Consider the following 19,711-nt stretch of genomic DNA (forward strand, 5'->3'; position numbering starts at 1 on the left):
CATAGCGAGTTTGTGGAAATTTCGTCGAGCCAGTGGCGCCAAAATACATTAAATGCTCTTTGAAGTTTTTTACATCACGAATTACAAAGTTCGACGTGAAATTTAAAAATGAAACTTTTAACTTGGTTTTCTCCTCTAATTAAACCTATGGTGGTGAAATAAACTGCACAAGAGTTCTCCGAGCACACGTTATCAATCTAAACCAATTCATTGTTTCTCTTTAGTGTCCCTTTAAAACCAAAGTGCGGCTGCTCCAACCAGGAGGCATGCTTTTATTAATGAGATGACATTTTTAAAAAAGCAAGCAAAAAATTCGATTGGTACCTTAGCACTCACGAGCTCGAAAGGGCAGGGCCTTTTAGGGGGTATTTACCGCAAGAGCGATTACTAACCCGGATGTGCTGGTGGAAGGAATTACGGACAAGCTGTTCTGGACAAAGATATATGGATAAGTACATTTGAGGAAAAGTGTCAACGCGATACCACCGTTCACATGCTCTTTTACGGACATGAATCAAGGAAAATTCAATATTGTTCCGTATTATATATAGCTAGCATTTGAGATTTTATTCAGCGATGTCCAGAAGGAGAACTGACAGACATTTTAGCGGCACGCATGTTAGTTATTAGTAACATTGCTTTAATAACGTGCCGTGCAACGCTTGAAACCAGCTATCAGCAGCGTTTCTGGAACAGATGGCGTCTGCCGATGAATTGCCGCCTCACTATTTAGCTACCGATTGGCCTAGACGCCACGAGCCACTGCGGAGACTGTGTTTTGCCGTCGAGCCGACTTGCACAACATAAGCTGCGCCGGTCCCGTGCATGGCATCATGACTTACTCGGCACATACCCGCGAGCGCTGTTTATTCAGTGGAATAATTCTTGGTCCATGGTTGTGACCTTGACAGCCCCAAGGTCAAGCTGCACATGTTTTGACGTGCCAGCGGTGCGATTGCTGGTGATAGACGTCCCCAAACACGAGATTCTAGCGCAGTTTGGTGCAATTTCCGTCGATATTATCAGGATGGTGCAGTAAATCGAATTTGGCGCACCTTGGCGCAGTTGGCGCAGGAGTGGAATCACTGGTCTTATGATGCTCTGAACATGGCTGCTCGATAAAAGAAAAAAGGTGCAGCCCTTTGTGTGCCCAGAAAACAGCGGGAGCTGCTTGGTTGAACTTATTGCCGCTGTGGGGCCACAAGGCGGGTCGCACCAAGGTGGTTTAAAAAACGTACGAGTGTCTTTGTGTTGCGGCTTTTCTTGAAGAGCCCCGAACGTTTGGCAAATATTGCTGAGGATCATGTTATCAACATCCCTCTAGATGTACTATTCTCTTCGGAAACAATGATATCTTGTTTTATCATAAGGACTTTTAACGGCATTAAGTGTCACATGGAAATTCGTGGTACCTGATGATGACATTTTTTATTGTCGTTCAAAGACACCCTGAAACGCAGTGGCTCCTTGGCATGCCCATACATCGCGGGATACATCTTGCGCACACCACAACCCTGTTTTTTTGCCTTTTTTTAAAATTTTTTATACATACTGCAGGCCACATTCGGGCCTAAGCAGGAATGGTGGTGACAAAATCTTTATACATAAGTGGCAAACATGGCACGTCATTGAAAAAGAAAATAAGTAAAAAACAAAAAAATTAATCACACAACGTTGCTTTCCGCACACACAGGTTCAAAAAGACAAAAAGATACAAAGTAAATCGTGCGACATTGAATTGTGAGCACGTTACACACCAAAGGTGATATTTGCAATAACGTTAACAAATGCATCTGCTGAAGCAGAGGAAACTGCACTTTCGGATAGTTTATTCCAATAGTCGATGGCGGCTGGAAATCGCGAGTACTTGTCTGAGTTTATGTGGCTTAAGGATTGTTTCAGCATTTTACTATGACCCGTTCGAAGGGAATGTCTGGTGAGAGAGTGTAGGTATGCAGAGGGATTTAATCTGAAGTGGCCATGATAGAGCTGAAAACTAAATTTTAACCTCGATATTATTCTACGATGAACTTGCATCTGTAGATTAGCTTTCATAATTAACTGGCTAACGCTGCTCCTTTTTGAATATCTGAAAAGGCAAACCGAACCGCCAGTCTTTGTATTCGCTCCAGTTTATCGATAAGACATTTTTGGTGTGGGCTCCAAACTGAATCCGTATACTCTAGGGCGGGTCGCACTAAACATTTGTATACTTTCAGTTTGACAGATGATGGTGCCCCACGCAGTTTTCTTTTCAGCAATGTCAGTTTACCATGAGCTTTCCGACAGATCTCGTTAACGTGGGTTTCCCAACTCAGGTTATTCGTCAAAATTACCCCCAGATATTTTATATGCGAAGTGCTGGATAATGCGGTATTGCCCAGTGTGTATGCGAATTCAAGCGGGCATTTTTTGTTAGTGAATGATACGAATTGTGTCTTCGTAGTGTTTAGCCTCATACCCCATACCTTGCACCAACCCTGAATAGAACCTAAAGATTCATTTAGCGTAAGCTGATCTGCACAGCTGTGTACTGGCTTATATGACGCAATCGTCCGCAAACAAACGTATCTGTACATCTGGGTGAACACAGTCTTGTATATCATTTATATAAATTAAAAACAAAATGGGTGCTAATACCGACTCTTGTGGCACTCCAGAAAACACACTCAGTTTCTCTGACGAACAGGAATTCACAGTGACACTGTTTTCTATTCTTGAGATAAATGAAATCCAAGATACAGTACAGTGGTTCTGTCAATACCATAAGCATAGAGTTTGGTAATCAGGTCAGCATGAGGTACGACATCAAACGATTTAGATAAATAAAAAAAATAGCATCAATTTGGCCTTCTTTATTAAGTTCATTAGCAGTGTCATGCGTTAATTCTGCTAAGTGCGTGATGGTTGACAATCCAGACTTGAAGCCGTGTTGTCGATGGCACAAGAGATTGTTTTGATCAAGGTGGGTAGCAATGGCTTAGTAAATGATGTGCTCCGAAACTTTGCAACACGTACTTGTGAGTGAAACTGGTCTGTAATTGTTCAGGTCTCATTTGGAACCGGATTTGTGAATTGGCACAACATTTGCACAGCGCCAATCATCAGGGATAGATGACATTTTCAAAGATACCGTGTAAATTTTGTGCAGATACTTTGATACCCAACCCGCGAGTCTCTGCAGAAAAATGTTTGTGATATGGTCAGGACCAGGACACTTTTTGATGTCTAATTCACGCAGAAGGCATAAAATACCATCCTCACTTATCGTAATTTCCTGCATCGGCACCTTGATCTCGTGATGGATATGGAGAGAATGAGGCGGTTCTCGTGAATACTGATTGAAAAAACACATTCAATTTGTTTACTATAGATGTCGGCTCAGTGATGGTGTGATCATGCAAATTAATCTGTGAAACTGTGTGTTGATCTTTAGAAAGGTAATGCCAGAATTTCTGTTGGTCCTCGCCATGAACGAGGGTAGAGTGAGTGCGCGGAAGAAAACTGTATGGTTTGCACCCGTACTGAAAGCAAAACGAGTGAAAAAGTTATAATAATCCTTTGTCTTATCGCCAACGAGATGGAGTTAGTTCTTTAGAGTCCCCAAAACAAGAAACACAACCATGGCGGCGTCGTTTGTGTAATTTAGCGCCGTACAGAAACAGATGTAATCGCGCCCCGGGGAGCAATAAACGAGAGTCACAAGTGGTCACCCTTTGAGAGATTAGAAACCAGACAGCCATCAGCATTGCGGGCGCGAGAAGCGATAACCACCCGAAGGACGAAACCAAAACCGCCGCACCTCGTGTTCTGATGCGCAAGTGAAAGCCGAGAAAAAAAGAGAAAAAAAAAAGCAACTGAGGATATCGGTGCATGAAAAAAATTCCACATATTCCCGAAGCGTGGCAGCACATTCCAAGCAAGAGAAATGATCGAAAAAGGCGCGCGTCTTGAACATACAGGCAATGCCGTACATGTACGGCGTAAACACTCAAAGGGTTTAACTGGATTTGTAAAGCATTCAAGGACTCTCTCATCTAGCTTTGCCATCCTGGACGTAGGAGTTGCTCAGATGAATTGGCACAGAAGGTGTCTTTTGTTTCGAAGATATATTGACACTGTGTCAAAGGACAAATTAGTGTATGATTATACATTACTTTAAGTTTGTATTACCAGCATTACCCGTGGAATATTTTGTCAATAAGCACAGTTGTCAAACTGAAGTAGTACTTTCCAAAAATAATTAGAGCACAAAAGACACGCACCCCCCACATACACGCACCAAACATGTGGGTGTGTGCGTGTGTGAATGTGCGTGCATTTTGCACTCTTAATTATTTCTGGAAATGACCTACCAACTAGCCCAACAACAATCTAAAAAGACAGGGCGTGCAAACACGGACACAAGAAAGAAGTCAGGACACGACGGCGTTTGCGGTGTCCCGACTTCCTTCTTGTGTCCGTGTTTGCACGCCCCGTCTTTTTAGAATGAATACTTACCAACTAGCTCAGCTCTCTGTTATTCTAAACCCAACAAGTACTTTTGAAGTACACTCAAACCTCATTATAACGAATTCAGATATAACGAATTATCGGTTATAACGAAGTAAATTAAGAATAGTCTTGTCATAGCTACAGTGTTACAAATAAATGTTTATAACGAATTTTGGATATAACGAAGGTATTTTCGTGGCAGATGCGACTTTGTTATAATGAGGTTTGAGTGTAGTACACTGGACAACGTATCAAGCATGCAAAAAAAAAAAAGGTTTTTATAAAGGTCAGTATGGTGAGTAAACACATCTGATGGTGGGAGCTTTCGCACACTTTGTGAATCATCTTTATCACTCAGCTGGTCTGGCAGTGTTCCGCTGCTTTATGGCAACGGGATAGAATTGTTGGATGCAGCACCAGTGCCCTGAACATTTAAAGCTACACTCAAACCTCATTATAACAAAGTCACATCTGCCACGAAAATAACTTAGTTATATCCGAAAATTCGTTATAAACGTTTATTTGTAACACTGTAGCTGCGACAAGACTATTCTTGATTTACTTCGTTATAACCGATAATTCGTTATATCCTTGTTTGTTATATCGAGGTTTGAGTGTACTTAAAAGGGGATGGGAAAATGGTTTTGTGGAAGAGCCGTTGCACGTGAGGAAAAACGTTGACCAATTTACAAAACCGGATGAACAGACACATTCTCCTAACTGGTTTTCATTAAATGTACCGTTTCAAACGCCTGCGTCCATCCAGGGGCATCGAGGGCTCGCAAGGCTGCCCGTTCCTCAAGCTTGTAGTGGCGGATCTTCTGGTCCTCAAGCCAGGCTACCAGGCTGCGGAACTCGCCTTGGCCTAATGAAGACATTGATAGTGATGCATTAGAGCATGTCACGGAGTTCCTAGCCACATTGCCTAGGAGGAAACATGCTGTTTTTGCACACTCTAACGGACAGAATGTATCATCCTGGTAGTTTCTGGCATCGCCTGTAGTTTGGATGTGAATGCAGATATAAACCGTTTGCAAATAAAACCTCTGCAGGATGTTTTGAGCCAGTCGTATTATATCTTTCAAGGAAGTCTGCTCATCTATAGTGCATAATCAGGCATTGAAAAAAAAAAAAAAAAGACTGACAACAAACTGTCCCAGAGCATGTGAATACCTTGCCCTCTAACCTTAGCAGTCAGCCAACAATTCATACGTTCTATGTACTTGTGCATACAAATCTTTACAACTAAATAAAATCTGTTTTCCATAATATTAAAGTAGAAACAGCTCTTCATGACCTACTTTAGTTAAGAAATTAACTGCTGTGACAGACGGGCCGCTCCTGGTCAGGTGTGCTTTCAAAGTGTGTTGGTTCTGTGAAAATGATGTCAATACAGTCACCATATCCCGGCATTGCCATGTGTCCAACACTAGTTTTTCCTTTATCATCACCAGCACACTACTCTCACAGCAGACATGACCAACTGAAGACTGTAGGATTGGGCGTGTTCGTACAACATGATAATGAGCGCAAATCAGCGTAACTGACAGGAGGGGACAGAAGAGAAGACACAGTTCCAACAGTTTATTTCTTTGGAATGACCTCGCTTTTACAGTTACAACAGCCATGCGCAGAACACAATGATGTTACAACAATTAATCACGTGGACAAACCTAAATGCATCTTTTTTTTTATCAGTGAGAGCGACAGAGGGGGTACTTACACAATCATCCTTTGAAGAAAAAATCTTGCCTGCCTCGACAATTTCACGTGTGATATGATCTCTGCGTTTGGCGACAATGCTACAATCTGAATACCTTGGTCTACATCCGCACGTGCTACAGTGAGCGGACAGCCACCCTTGCTTTGACTGATCAACGTAGTACAGATGTTCTTTCAACCTTTCATTTAAATAACGATTCGTCTGACCAACGTAATATTTCCCACATGACAAGGGCAGCTGATAAACTATGTTACAAAGACAATCTCTAAATTTATTTGCATGGTTTGTAGTACACCCACGATTGGGTCTGGATGCTGGGACAGACATTATGCACAAACTGCTCGATTTTTCTGGGGCAAAAAAAAAAACACTTTCACTCGCTGCGCTACTTTCTTCAGATTTTGTGCTATCTTATGCATGTATAAAATTACAGTGAAATTCTGTCTCTCTCTAGCAGGTTGGCCTACGTTAGTGTTGCCACTTGAGTGAAGATCACGCAACAACCTTTTGGCGACAGAAACTTGCACATGGTCAGGGCAACCGGCCGAGGTCAGCCTTACAGATTGCTCCTGAAACTTTCTAACATCTTGTGTTCACAAGACCTCTGCAAAGCATTTGTAAAGCAGGATTTTATAATGCCTCGCTTAAGTAGTTTAGAGTGCGCAGAATGAAACGGCAGAATCGGCTTATTCCGACGCGGTTTCCAGCAAGAACGACCATCATTCAAGAATAACTTGACATCAAGGAACCTAATTTCGCAATTTTCAGACAATTCATGGGTTAGCTCAAAAGGTTCAAAACTATTCCGCATCAGATCTAAAACAGCAAGTGCGTCCGTCCTGTATGCTCCTCTGTCAGAGAGACAGAATTTCGCTGTAATTCCATACATGCACAAGATAGCACACAATCTGAAAAAAGTAGCGCAGCGAGTGAATGTGAAAGTGTTTTTTTTTCGGCCCCACAGAAATTGAGCAGTTTGTGCAAAATGCTTGTCTCAGCGTCCAGACCCAATCATGGGTGTACTACAAACCACGGAAATAAATTTACAGATTGTCTTTGTAACGTAGTTTATCAGCTGCCCTTGTCATGTAGAAAATATTACGTTGGTCAGACAAATCGTTGTTTAAATGAAAGGTTGAAAGAAATCTGTACAATGTTGATCAGTCAAAGCAAGGGTGGCTGTCCGCTCACTGTAGCACGTGCGGATGTAGACCAAGGTATTCAGATTGTAGCATTGTCGCCAAATGAAGAGATCACATCACAGGCGAAATTGTCGAGGCAGGCAAGATTTTTTATTCAAAGGATGATTGTGTAAGTACCCCCTCTGTCGCTCTCACTGATAAAGAAAACATGCATTTAGGTTTGTCCACGTGATGAATTGTTGTAACATCATTGTGTTCTGCGCATGGCTGTTGTAACAGTGTAACTGTATAAAAGCGAAGGCATTCCAATGAAATAAACTGTTGTAAGTTCAGTGCTCTGTGTCCTCTCTCCTGTCCCCTCCTGTCGGTTGCGCTGATTTGCACTCATGACCAACTGAAGTCATCCCCCGGTGAAGAGGTCTTGGCGGACTGACTTTCTCACCTATCTACACACAAGCTGTAGTTTGTGAAGCAAGCGGCACAACACAGGCAAAAACAAGCAGATGAATATGTCAATGTTTCTTTTCAGCAATCTCTTCTATCTCTGGAAAACTGTGCCATTCTGTATATGTCACTGCAAATCTCTTTTCTTTACATACTGCACAATAAATTCCTATTCCATTACAGCACAAACCAAACCCTACGCACAGTTCTTGCAAAAATGTGGGCCTCAATATTGTGGAATACTTATCTGCCATCCTCATGTTTTCCTTCCCTTTGCGCTCATCACTAGCTATTTAAGTGGAGCTTGTTATGAGTGACAGATGTCAGTGGTGGCTCCGGCAAGTGTACACAGGTCACATGCGCCGTTTTCCAATAATTGATGTGTGGGCTTGTCGGCGACCAGCCGTTCCTGATATCGAGGTCACTTGTTCTTTCATGCTGCCACATTTCACTGTTGCCTGGATATGAATGCATGGCCGTCGTTCTTGCCTGCAGCAACTCAAGTGTTGTGCTGCTAAGCAAAAGGAACATTGCACAGTGTGATAGAAAAAAGACAGGCATGCACACACCAAGCCCCAACTTTCCCTGTGGGCTTCTGAATTTCTTGTTCCAACAGATTACATATTCGTTTATTAATAACTATGGTTGAGGAGAGCTTTTGTCTGGGCAAGTTGGTGCAACATTTGCAAAGTTAAACAGCGTGAAGGACGAAAGACACAAGTACAACACAACAGGATCAGCACTGGTCTTGTTGTACTTGTGTCTTTCATCTTCGTGCTGTTTAACTTCCCTAATAATTATGGCTAACAGTTTACTACAAGCCCCTGTAAGCTAAGTGAGACGAGCGAATAAGCACATGACTCTGCTTACCATGCGCAAACATAATTAATGAGCCCCATGTACTGTGCATGTCAAAGAACACCAGATGATCGAAATTTCCGAAGCCCTCCACCATGGTGTGCCTCATAGTCGTCTCGTAGCAATATTGTGCTTTTGGCACGTAAAACCCCAGGTATTACTATCACAATTAATGTTCCAGTTACGCGTGGACGACTGCCTTATGCAACTACTTCTGGCTGGAATACCATGCAGGCTTGGCGATAACACGGTAGTTAGCGCGACCTTTAAGTACAGGTCTCTGAATAAGGCTTTGAAAGCAAGGTTCGGCTTGGTGTTGCACAAGTTCGTTGCCAGACTTGGGGGCTCAGTTGCTTTTAGAGAATACTAACGTCGCTGTCGACCCTGGCAGTAGTGAGGCTGGCAAAACAGCATAGGTTACTGGCCCCCCAGAGACACTGAATACCGCTCATTCACTCTCTCGCACAAGTGGTACCGCATGCACAAGCGACACGGCGTTCTTGTGAAATGGATGCTCGCCCACTAGAAGACCACCATGCCTACGAGCTTTCACATTAGCAACGTTTCATATTTACAAATTCACACCATGCACAGCAGCGATGTCTAATGAACACAGCGAACTAGAAGTGGGCTAAGCCCTTGTGAGAATTGTGAGTGATACGTAAGCGCCTAGTCGCAATTACAGCTCCCACGTGCGATGCGCAAGCTTGAAGAACTGAAACGTCATACATAGTACTGTGTAGCGCTCACAAAAAGACAAAGGACGAAAGGAGTGTAGACGGCATGCGCCGATTATGTTCGATTAGGCGAACATAAACGTTCATTACAGAAGCGAGGCCTTCCCACATAGCTGATCATTTTCATTGCTTCTTAAGGCAAAAAAGCAGCACGCCCGAGAAATTGTCCTGACCTTCTACGTTGCAAGATGAAACGAAAGTTGTGTGAGCCAGCCATCGATTAGGCTTTGGGATGGGGAATACGAGTAATCGGTCAGCACGTGCGGCAATTTGAAATCGTTGTACGCTAGTTCAGTGACGGGGCAACAGCCGGAAAAAGTTCGTTATCGTTTCGAGCACCTGCCACATGGTCCGACAACTTTCCTAGATATCTTCTTTTTTGTGTGTGCTTTGTGAATAAAAAATCAGTTGAGACAGCGCTTGCCGTGTACACTTCTTTCGTCTTCTTTGTGAGCGCTGCAGAGTCCTAAGTATGAATCCATGCCACCTAGCCCATTTTTATTCGAACTGAAACGATGTAACGAGCGACAACGTGAGGATGAACTTGCTTTGAATATTAAAATTGTCCGTGTTGTTGAATCCCAGCGCGGTCAGCTTTCGCTTGAACATCTCCAAAAAGTGGCTCACACAATGAAGAGAACACAACGCAACAAAGTTGGTCCTGACTAGTACACTGTAGTCCTGACAAACGATGACCACGACCTGCCACTGCAGCGCGCCGCAGCTACTACTCAACACCGCTCAACACAACCGGGACTGGCTTAAGCTAAGGCTAAAGTCGTCTCGAACGCGTGCTTTTGGCTGTTGTTGAGGCTAACAACTAAAAACTAGCCATGCAAAACCAATTCGAGTCAATCCTTTGTCTGAAACGCACATGCGTCGTGTTGTGGCGCCTTGGCGCATGTTTGAATGAGCGCACGTTGTCATGAGGGGGACACTGAGACTGCCGCTTCGTGGTTCGCGTCTTTTTTGCGGCACGTCAACAATAGAGCGGGCGTTTGCGAGCAGATTGTGAGCGGCAGCCTTTCTACGACCATGACTCGCCGGATAGCGCACAAGCTGGAGACGCAGTGGCGCTCCCAGGACGTGCTTCAGTCGGAGGACGAAAATGCCACTTTCGAGGAGTTCCTTCTCTCTAAGCAGCTACTCAGTGGTCTCCGCAAGTCGGGATTCGTCAGGCCGTCGCCAATACAGCTGCGTGCCATTCCTCTGGGCCTCTGCGGTTTTGGTGAGCGAAACTCGGCCTTGCGCTAGTTGCTTCATGACTTCCGAAGAAAAATCGTAGTGCAAAAGGACAGACACGGGAATGGCGCCAACTGTTCTTTATCGAAGAAACATACGAAAATATATATACAGCACAAGAGCAGCATAGGGTATGACCATTGCAAAAAACGGACAAAGGGTCACAATCACGCTACATGGTGACACTCATGTGGATATGCAGCATGCCTGCTCCCGCGATGCTTCTCGATCGCTTCCCGAATTTGTTTTTGTTTCACCAGCTTTTCCTCTTTCCAGCTTACCATATGCTGCTGTTTCCTTATTTCTTTCGTCAGTACATGCAACAGGCCCCATCCCTTGCCTGGTTCTTCCTCGACTCTTTCGGCTATATTGTTATTGTTTGTCATTTAAATACTAGCTGCCAAACTTTGATTCTATGCTCTCGTTTCCAATTTTATATTCTATTGGTAATGTGAGGCCTCGACGGCTGGTATGGTGGCGCTGCGGCGCTAGGACAGTCAGCGCCGCGAGTAGCGGCCGCGCGCGTGATCCCGTCGTGTCATGCTGCGAACGCCGCTCTGTAGGAGCAGAGCAATGGCATTTCGGAACGAGCAGCGCGCGTGATTGTGTGGATTCCGCGGAACCGAATACGTAGAAAGTTATTTAAATTAAAGGTAGTGTCTATATTGCCGGCTGCCGGTCAATTATATCGGTCGACCGGTTACCGGCAGTTCTTTCCTATTGGCCGCCCGCGACCACGTGACCTCTGCGGGACGGCCCCTTTCGAGCTCAGGGTTACCAGATTGGGCTATTAATAGCCAAATTGGGCTACTTTTGTTCGAGTAGGCGTCGAATTTTTCTCTTTGGCTATGTGGCTATTTTTGGGCTACATTGCTATCGACTAGGCAAGAATAAAAAAAAAACACTACAAAATGTAAATAATTTCAGTATCGGGGACGCATTCGTTTGTACCTCCAGCTTTACAAGTGCCGGAGCGTGCATACGCGAGCGTCTCGGGGTCCCCGAAATCAATGAATGCCCCCTGGCCGCCGCCATAAGCCCCTTTGGGCTGTTGTTAACATGCGTGACCCCCCAAAAATGCAGTACCGCGACGTCAACTTTTGTACTGCCATGCAGAAGCTAAGAAAGGTGGTGATCGTTCTCTCTGTTAAAAAGGTCTCTGCAAGCAAACAACGCCAAGCCCATGCCACTAATAGGTCCCACCATCAAAACATTCCAGTGTGTTGAACGATCTCTGCACAAGAAAGGGCTTCACGTGTCGTCATGTTGATGGCTCGCGCTTTCTCTAGACTTTCTTGATTTCTACTACCGTAAAATGCTGAGCAAGCACCCCCCCCCCCCTTCCCCCCACCACAGTGAAAGATAATAAAAAAGATGTGGAGGGGCCCTCTTGCTCAATCCCAGACCAAAATCCAAGATAGCAGCGGAAGTGCCTCTAAGTAGAATGCACACCTGTGTTTCTTATGAAATGCTTTGTTGAATACGCGTGCATTTACAGTTTTTACTGAATCGGAGTCCGTCTGACATTTCACGTGTTATGACAAGAGTGGAAAGACGTTCTTCAAGTACCCTAACAATTTGCGACAACCCGGAATGCGACCCCATTTGTATGTTATCAAGTGGCAATCAACTTTTTTCTAGATTCTGCAGCCATTTCTCCAGCTCAATTATTACATACAGGCAGAGTGCAGGACTTTCGAGCTTCTGTCATCATTGCCCAAGAAGTGGGCACTGCCTATGCGGTTTCGGTGCTTCACAAGCTGCCGAAGACCTCCATCGGGGCTAAAAAAAGGCAGCGTTTATAACCACGACGAGCAAATATGCGTAGTAATAGCAAGGAAATCATTTAAAAAATGAAGAACGTCCGTTTATCTCGCGCGCCACACCGCCCTCATCCGACGCTGTCATCGCTCGTTCTCGTGAGCCTTCCATATAAATCCATATAATTTTATTTTTGGCAGCTTACAGACAGTGTTTCTGTAGCTATTGCGACAGCCATGCACGCAGCAGTAGCATAGTTACACTCCCGTTTGACCACAAATTAGCTTCGTCCTTTCGAGCTGCTATGGTTCCGCCTGTACGCATCTGCCCTCAGCCGCGACTGCTTAGTAGCGCACTGCGCCGTGGGTGGCGCCACTTGTTCACTCAAAACTGCAGCGCACTAGGCCTATAGACCTCGTGAGCTGGTATGATGGCGCTACTGCTCGCCCTCTATTGGGCTAGCAGCGCACTGTTAGGATTGTCGCCTACAGGCCCGTCTGCATGTTTCAAGGCGGCGGCTACGGTTGTGGCGGCCGCTGTTCTCCAAGAACTGCCACCGTAGTTCTTTTTTTTTTTTCTGTCTGCGTGTGTAAATACGCTGTGCTAACTTATGTTTATTTATGTTTTTTCTTCCTGTCTGAAAAACCTCTCAAACTACAGCCGAAAAACCAGCATGCAGCGACTCTTGTTGTAAGCATTCAACAAAACTTCGTCCCCTTTTGGCCTCAAGCCATTCGAGAAAGAGACACCTCTCTCAGTCCTTCTGTTCGCTGAAAACCAAACTGCGAGCCCTACCAACAAAAAAAAAAGAAAAAGCCGGCAAAACACAGTTGCTTGCGCCGGAAACAAGTTCTTTTCCGTCCCTTGGACACCACGCGGGGAACAGTAGACCACCCCCCACCCCCCTCCCACACACACAAACACGCTCACAACGCATGCACACATACAGGCGAGCGCGCATACACATTTACAGACAGTGAGACTGCAAGTGCCCATCAGTTTCACTGGTTGTCGTCTGCTAGGAAAGCGCATCGCCAGCCATGGCCGCCAGCCCGCGTGTGAACGTGAGGACAAGAAGCGACGATCGTGTGTTGTTCTGCGGTTTCTGTAGGATTGTCAAAAGGAGTTCTTGGTCACTTGGTACGAAGTTGTGCACGCGAGTGGTCAGTGTGTGGTCTGAAAGAAAAATTGATGTGCGCGATGGAATCTTCCGACATTATTGGGAAATGCAAAATGCAGTCGAAAACCGTGGACTACAACGTACGAGTGGAGGTCAGCTTTTGATTTTTCAGTGCTCTACGTGTGCTGAGCTATACCGAACTGTTTTCGTTCCCAACGAAGAGGACGCGGCAAATTTGTGTCTGATTCCGCACCGGCTAGCCCTGTTCGCCCGGCAAGAAATCACCCGTGAGAGCAGAAGACGCAGACAGGCACATTGCCCCTCTAGGTGGCCGTTGTCAGCCTGCTATCTTCCTATTTATTTGTGACCTTGTAAGCTTGTGTATACATTTAAAATAAATAATAAAAGCGGAAAAACACGCACGAGAGTGGGGACACTTATGGACAGAATTCGAGGCGTTGCTTACGCAGCCCCTCACAGCTGCGCTAGAGTTGTCTTTCATTTTCGTCCGACTTCTGAGGTAACCCGCAGAATTTTAAAGCTAGTTGCTTCCGAACGGTGTTCGTACAGCTGTTGTGCCAGCCATGCACGCAGAAGTACGGAAAATTACTGGAATTCTGCTACGTTTTTACGTCCTTTCGGCGAGGAGCCATGCGTTTCTACTGTGACTGTGGGCACGGGAGCAACAAACGACAATCCTAAGTTTTCTGCCGCGGCCGTCTGGTGGCGCTGCCCGTTCGGTTCAAAGCTGCAGCGCACTAGGCCTATAATCTACCCAAGCTGTTAACCTCATATATTCTCATTTCTCTCAGTTTGTTGTAATTTCCTTCTGTCATGAGAGCAATGTTCGATTGCCTGTTTACGACTTCCCACGTAATCTGCCCATCACATCTAAGCCCCTTGTTAACTGTCTTATGTCGCTCGCAGAGGTCTAGCAGTAACTTCCCATTGGTCTGTATAATTCGTCGAGGTCATGTATGTGGGCATTCATGTCCCCGGCCCCATTACGAAATGATATCCGTGCTTGTGCAATTCACTATCCCCTGATTCTTTTCTCTTCAGTTGTTTCTCGTCCACAAGTAAGCTGCCCCTAGCCATGTTTCCTTTTCACTTCTGGCAATAATAAGTGCTCAAGCTTTCCTGCTGAAGTGACCTGTGCCTGACTACTGACCTGGTTACCATCCTGAGTCACAGCTGGTGCTTTGTTGTCCCCTCCCTCAGAACTAATTCCTGCAAGCTAGGCCGTCATTGCACCTGCCTTTGCCTCGTCCGATTCCCTTTTCGACTCTCCCATACCGTGGGTTGCCTGCCCGCTTTGTTCACCTTGACGACTTTAAGTAGCTCTTTAGTTGCTTTAAGCCCTGCTCGCATAGCCTTCATTTTGTCTCGCTCTGTTGCCAAAACATTCTCTAGCTCTATGCGATTCTCATCGTGAGCTCACTCTGGGCAGCTGTCATTTTCTCCATTTTCGTCTTGACTGACCTCACATTGTCTGCACATGACGTCAGATTCTTCTGCATTCTCCTCCGCACAAATTTCTATTTTCAAACCCACATGAACACTACTATCTTTCTTTAATGTGACTAGACAGGTGTACGCATGTTAAAAGATGTCATCGCAAGACACAGCACTTCCCTAAACAAAAAGTACCACAAAACTCAGTCAATACTCTACACTTCAAAATACCACACTGTCCATAAATAGTTTACACACACTCACACACCACCTCCTAATAGACTTGGTCGACACTACAGACACAAATAAATAAAGCTACTGACCCCAAAAAACAGTGCGAAGAAACAAGCGCACTTACCTTCCGCTATTGGCTTATCTGATACCCTAAACCGAAGGAAAGGCTATCTCAAACACATGTGTAACCCCACTAAGTTACACGTGCGTGGGCTGAAAGAAGCCAGCAAGACGAGGAAAAAAGCTACAACAACAGACATGGTGAACCTTCCTTGTCGACTTAACTGCTAATTTCACTAAACCTAAACAAAAGGCAAGCTCAAAACAAGCCGAAACACTTATCTGCCACTGTCGTTCCAGAGCCCCCGGAAAATGCATGCTTCCACCGTGAAACGCGCACCACCACTTGAACATACAGCGCGCCACCCCTTGGAGGATGGCTGAAACGCACGCAAGTTGGATGCGTCCTTATCACAGCGAATATGCTTCCACCATGGTTCTAACATACGCCGCTGAAGCTCAGCAAGGTTGGCCATTGTGGAATTGGTTTGCGTGCGGGACATCAGTACAGCATCGCAGTTGAAGCAGTATGATGCTCCAAACCCTACTCAGCTATGGTTCAACAGGCATCGCTACCTAGCCATGTTTTGTTGATGACAGAAATTTTTGGTTGGCTGACTAAAATGACATTAGCTGTAGTTGTGGGGAATGCGCTCTGAAAAATCAAAAGTGTGCTTTTATAGCTACTAAATCAACCCGGGCCATAAAAGTCAAGGTATATTATTGAATGGACAGCCAGGATTCCGAACACACATGTCGTTCAAAATTTTCAGCTACTGTTTCACGACCCCCTTGCCAATTGCTTGATTTACGTGGCATTTTTTTGCCAGCTCAGTCTCTGGTTCCATGAGCAAGGCCGAAAGTGCTTCCTGTAAACCTCTTCCCCTATGTACGGAACTTCCGTGATTTCCATGATTTCCCTGGTAGCTTTTTCATTAGAGCGGGTGGCAACAGCAATCGTTGCAGTGCACAGTGATATTATTTGACACGACCAGCTGTTGACACGTGCATCTATGTTCTTTTAGTCTGTCATTGAGGTAGTGTTTGTGCTCCCCAAAACAGAAAACGCAACCACGATGGCATCATTTGTGTAATTTAGCGCTGCATGGAAACAGATGTAATCGCACCCCGGGGAGCAATAAACAAGTCACAAGCGGCCACCCTTTGAGAGATTAGAAACCAGTCAGCCATCAGCTTTGCGGGCACGAGAAGCGATAGCCATCTCGAAGGACGAAACCAAAACCAGCCACACCGCGTGCTCGTGTTCTGGTGCGCAAGTGAAAGCTGCCGTGCCGCTTCGGAAAGCAAAAGAGAGAAAAAAAAACAATGGAGAGCGATCGGCGCATGAAAAAAATTCCACGTATTCCCGAAGCGTGGCAGCACAGTCCAAGCAGAAATGATCAAATTTGGCATTTCCGTCTGATGCAGGCGTTCTAATGACTGACATTACTGATCACTATCCCATATTTCTGAACTTTCACTATACCCAGATCACCGAAAAAATTACGTAGTACATGAAATCTACAAGATAAAACAATCATTTGTTGAAGCCATGTCAAATCTTGACTGGGTTCCATTTTGTGTATGAATGATTCTGAAAAGGCATGCTCGCCTTTTATCTCTGTGCTTAAATCCTGTTTCGTTCGTCATTCACACCAAGTCAAATGCAAAAAGAAATTCGCATCGCCTTGTAGTCCATGGTTAACGGATAAACTACTAGCCCTTATACGCAGAAAAGAACCTTTACAGAAAACCAAACGACAACCATTTAACAAGAATCTGGCTTCCCGGTTCAAAAAGTTCTCAAATAATCTTTCTGTAAGCTTGAAACAAGCAAAGAGAATATGGTATGAAAAGAAAATTGTGGAATGTGGTAAAAACATCAAAAAGAAATGGGAAATTGTGAACTCTTTTCTGAATAGGACACATAATCTCGAAATGATATCCGAAATTGTTCATCAGGGAATAATGCTTAAAACCGTTAAAGAAATAGCTAATGCGTTCGCCGACTTCTTCTCAGTGAGGAACAACAGACGACAGTGCACGAGAATCCCTTATCACACCGCCTCCCCCATTCTTTCTTTTTATTTCCAACCACCTCTCAAGAAGCTCTAAACGCTATAAACAACACGAAGATAACCGGCGCTGGCACTGATAAAACACCCGTCCGCCGTAAAATAAGGTGCTCCCTTCATAACTGATAGTCTTGCACACATAATAAACCTCATGTTCAAATCTGGCTGTTTTCCTAATGAACTCAAACAAGGCAGGATCACACCAGTTTGTAAGCAGGGTGACCACTCTTTGATTTCCAATTACCGCCCCATATGTGTATTACCATTCTTCAACAAAGTAATTGAAAAGCGCTTGACCAATTACGAAATTTAATATTCTCTCGCCAATACAATACGGCTTTCGCCCAGGGTATTTGCAGAACTTGCTCTTATTGCACTAACAGTTGAATTAAGACTTGCAATTGATGAGGGTCATTACACTGCTTCTGTATTTGTAGACTTTACTAAGGCTTTGAGAAAATAAATCATAAATATTGTTCCATAAGCTTGAATTATTAGGAATTACCGGACCAGCCCTACTTATGCTGCAGAACTACTTAAAAGACAGAATGCAGGTAATAACTATTTCAGGTGTTAATTCCAAAACCATATCACTAATATTGGAGTGCCCCAAGGTTCCATATAAGGTCCTCTTTTGTTCTTATTATATGTGAATGATTGCCGAACTGTCTCTCCTTTTCTAAATGCCTACTTTATGCAGACGATACCACTGTCACCAACTCAGACAAATGTCTCGCAACTCTCACATCCAACATGTACAAAGACATGCGCAATTGCTAGAATGGTACCAATTTCACATAAACGCATCGAAAACAAAATTTGTTTTTCTCACCTCTAGCCACCGGACACTTCCCTCCATTCCTTATATTTTTCTCGGAGCTACTCCTATCCCGCAAGCTCTTCTTGTAATTATCTAGGCGTAGAACTAGACAACCATATAAAGTTTATTAATCACATAGCCAAAGTAAAACAAAGATTGCCTATGGGATCTGAGTTCTAAATTTGCAATATATATTTAAGCGTGACATTTTACTGTCGTATTTTTCATTTGTCCATTCACATTTTAACTACTGCATTACGTGTTGGAGAAATACATGACTCATCTACGTTCATTACAAGTGCTAGAAAATAAAGCTATTAGAATAATAACATTTAGCACATTTAGCCACAGAGCCACCTATCTTTTACAATCTAACCATATTTTTTCAGTTTCGAAACTCATTAAATATAACCTTACAAAATTCTTGTTCCAAGAAATCAACCTCAGACGACACGATGGCGTTTTACCCCGATCTTATCTAACAAATAATAACACTACAAGGTTTGCATGCAATTTGTTTTTACCCGAAATACATACTAATTATGGCAAGCAGAGCGTCCTTTTTTTCATCCGCTGTTTGGAACACCATACCCATCGAAATAAAAACACTCAAAATTCATCAATTTAAAAAACAATTAAAAGATTATATCTCAGAGTCTCAGGTGTATAGTATGCTCATAATCTTACTTATTGTGTATTCTGATTTGATAACCTCGTTCTTGTTACTTTGTGTGTTCTATTTTTTTCTAGTACAATTTAGTTTTGTTCTCCATCAATGCCGATTATTTCTATTTACACCTTTTACAATGCATATGTTTTGTATGCTGTAACCTGTGTTTCTTATTTATTTTGAAAAGAAAGTTCCATTGCAGTCTTTGACTTTGGGACCTCCTTCTGTATATTATCACTATGTAATATTTGTACTTATTACAATAAAATTGATTCTGATTCTGATCGAAAAAGGCGCACTGCTTTGCGAAGCAAAAACAACAAAGGAGAGGCATCAGGGCATGAAAAAAATTCCACGTATTCCCGAAGTGTGGCAGCACATGCCAAGCAAAACATGACATTCATTTAAACTTAGACTGTAAATTCCAACCGACGCTCTATTCTTAGATTTCGAAAAAGCGTTCGATAAGGTTCCTCATTCTCGTCTTTTGTTAAAATTATCGCGCCTAAACATTCATCCGCTTGTTCGCAACTGGATCGAGTGTTTCTTATCCAACCGGAAGCAGTTCGTGTATGCTAACACCTTCACATCATCCACTTTGCCCGTTCTATCTGGCGTACCCCAAGGCACTGTTCTTGGACCGCTACTCTTCCTAATCTACATCAATGATCTGCCATCTGCTGTAACCTCTGTAATACGTCTTTTTGCAGACGATTGCGTCGTGTATCGCCCTATCAATAACCTCTCCGACGTCTGTTCTCTTCAGGAAGACCTCTTTCGTATTCAAGACTGGTGTGCTACATGGCTCATGTCACTGAACACCAGTAAGACCGTGAACATTTCATTCCATCGTCGACCTAACTACGCACCCTCCGT

At 44.1% G+C, this 19,711-nt stretch overlaps 2 protein-coding genes across 3 annotated transcripts in view; one reads left to right on the plus strand and one right to left on the minus strand.

Moving 5' to 3' along the window:
* The window catches only part of LOC119378272 (RNA transcription, translation and transport factor protein), a 47,656-nt gene extending 37,519 nt beyond the window's left edge, over positions 1–10,137 (minus strand). For both annotated transcript variants that reach the window (XM_037647459.2, XM_037647458.2), the window contains exons 1-2: positions 9,947–10,137; positions 5,235–5,359 (exon numbers count right to left, since the gene is read on the minus strand). In XM_037647459.2, the coding sequence (XP_037503387.1) occupies positions 5,235–5,359; positions 9,947–10,007 (186 nt within the window). In that variant the 5' untranslated portion in view covers positions 10,008–10,137. The remainder of the gene's footprint in view (positions 1–5,234; positions 5,360–9,946) is intronic.
* Positions 10,138–10,271: 134 nt separating this feature from the next.
* Positions 10,272–19,711, plus strand: part of LOC119378273 (probable ATP-dependent RNA helicase DDX20) — a gene marked incomplete at its 3' end in the record, with an annotated part of 61,589 nt that continues 52,149 nt past the window's right edge. The window contains exon 1 of the mRNA XM_037647462.2: positions 10,272–10,626. Coding sequence (XP_037503390.1) covers positions 10,308–10,626 — 319 coding nt within the window. The remainder of the gene's footprint in view (positions 10,627–19,711) is intronic.

The sequence above is a fragment of the Rhipicephalus sanguineus genome, unplaced genomic scaffold, assembly GCF_013339695.2.
Source record: "Rhipicephalus sanguineus isolate Rsan-2018 unplaced genomic scaffold, BIME_Rsan_1.4 Seq757, whole genome shotgun sequence".
Taxonomy (NCBI): domain Eukaryota; kingdom Metazoa; phylum Arthropoda; class Arachnida; order Ixodida; family Ixodidae; genus Rhipicephalus; species Rhipicephalus sanguineus.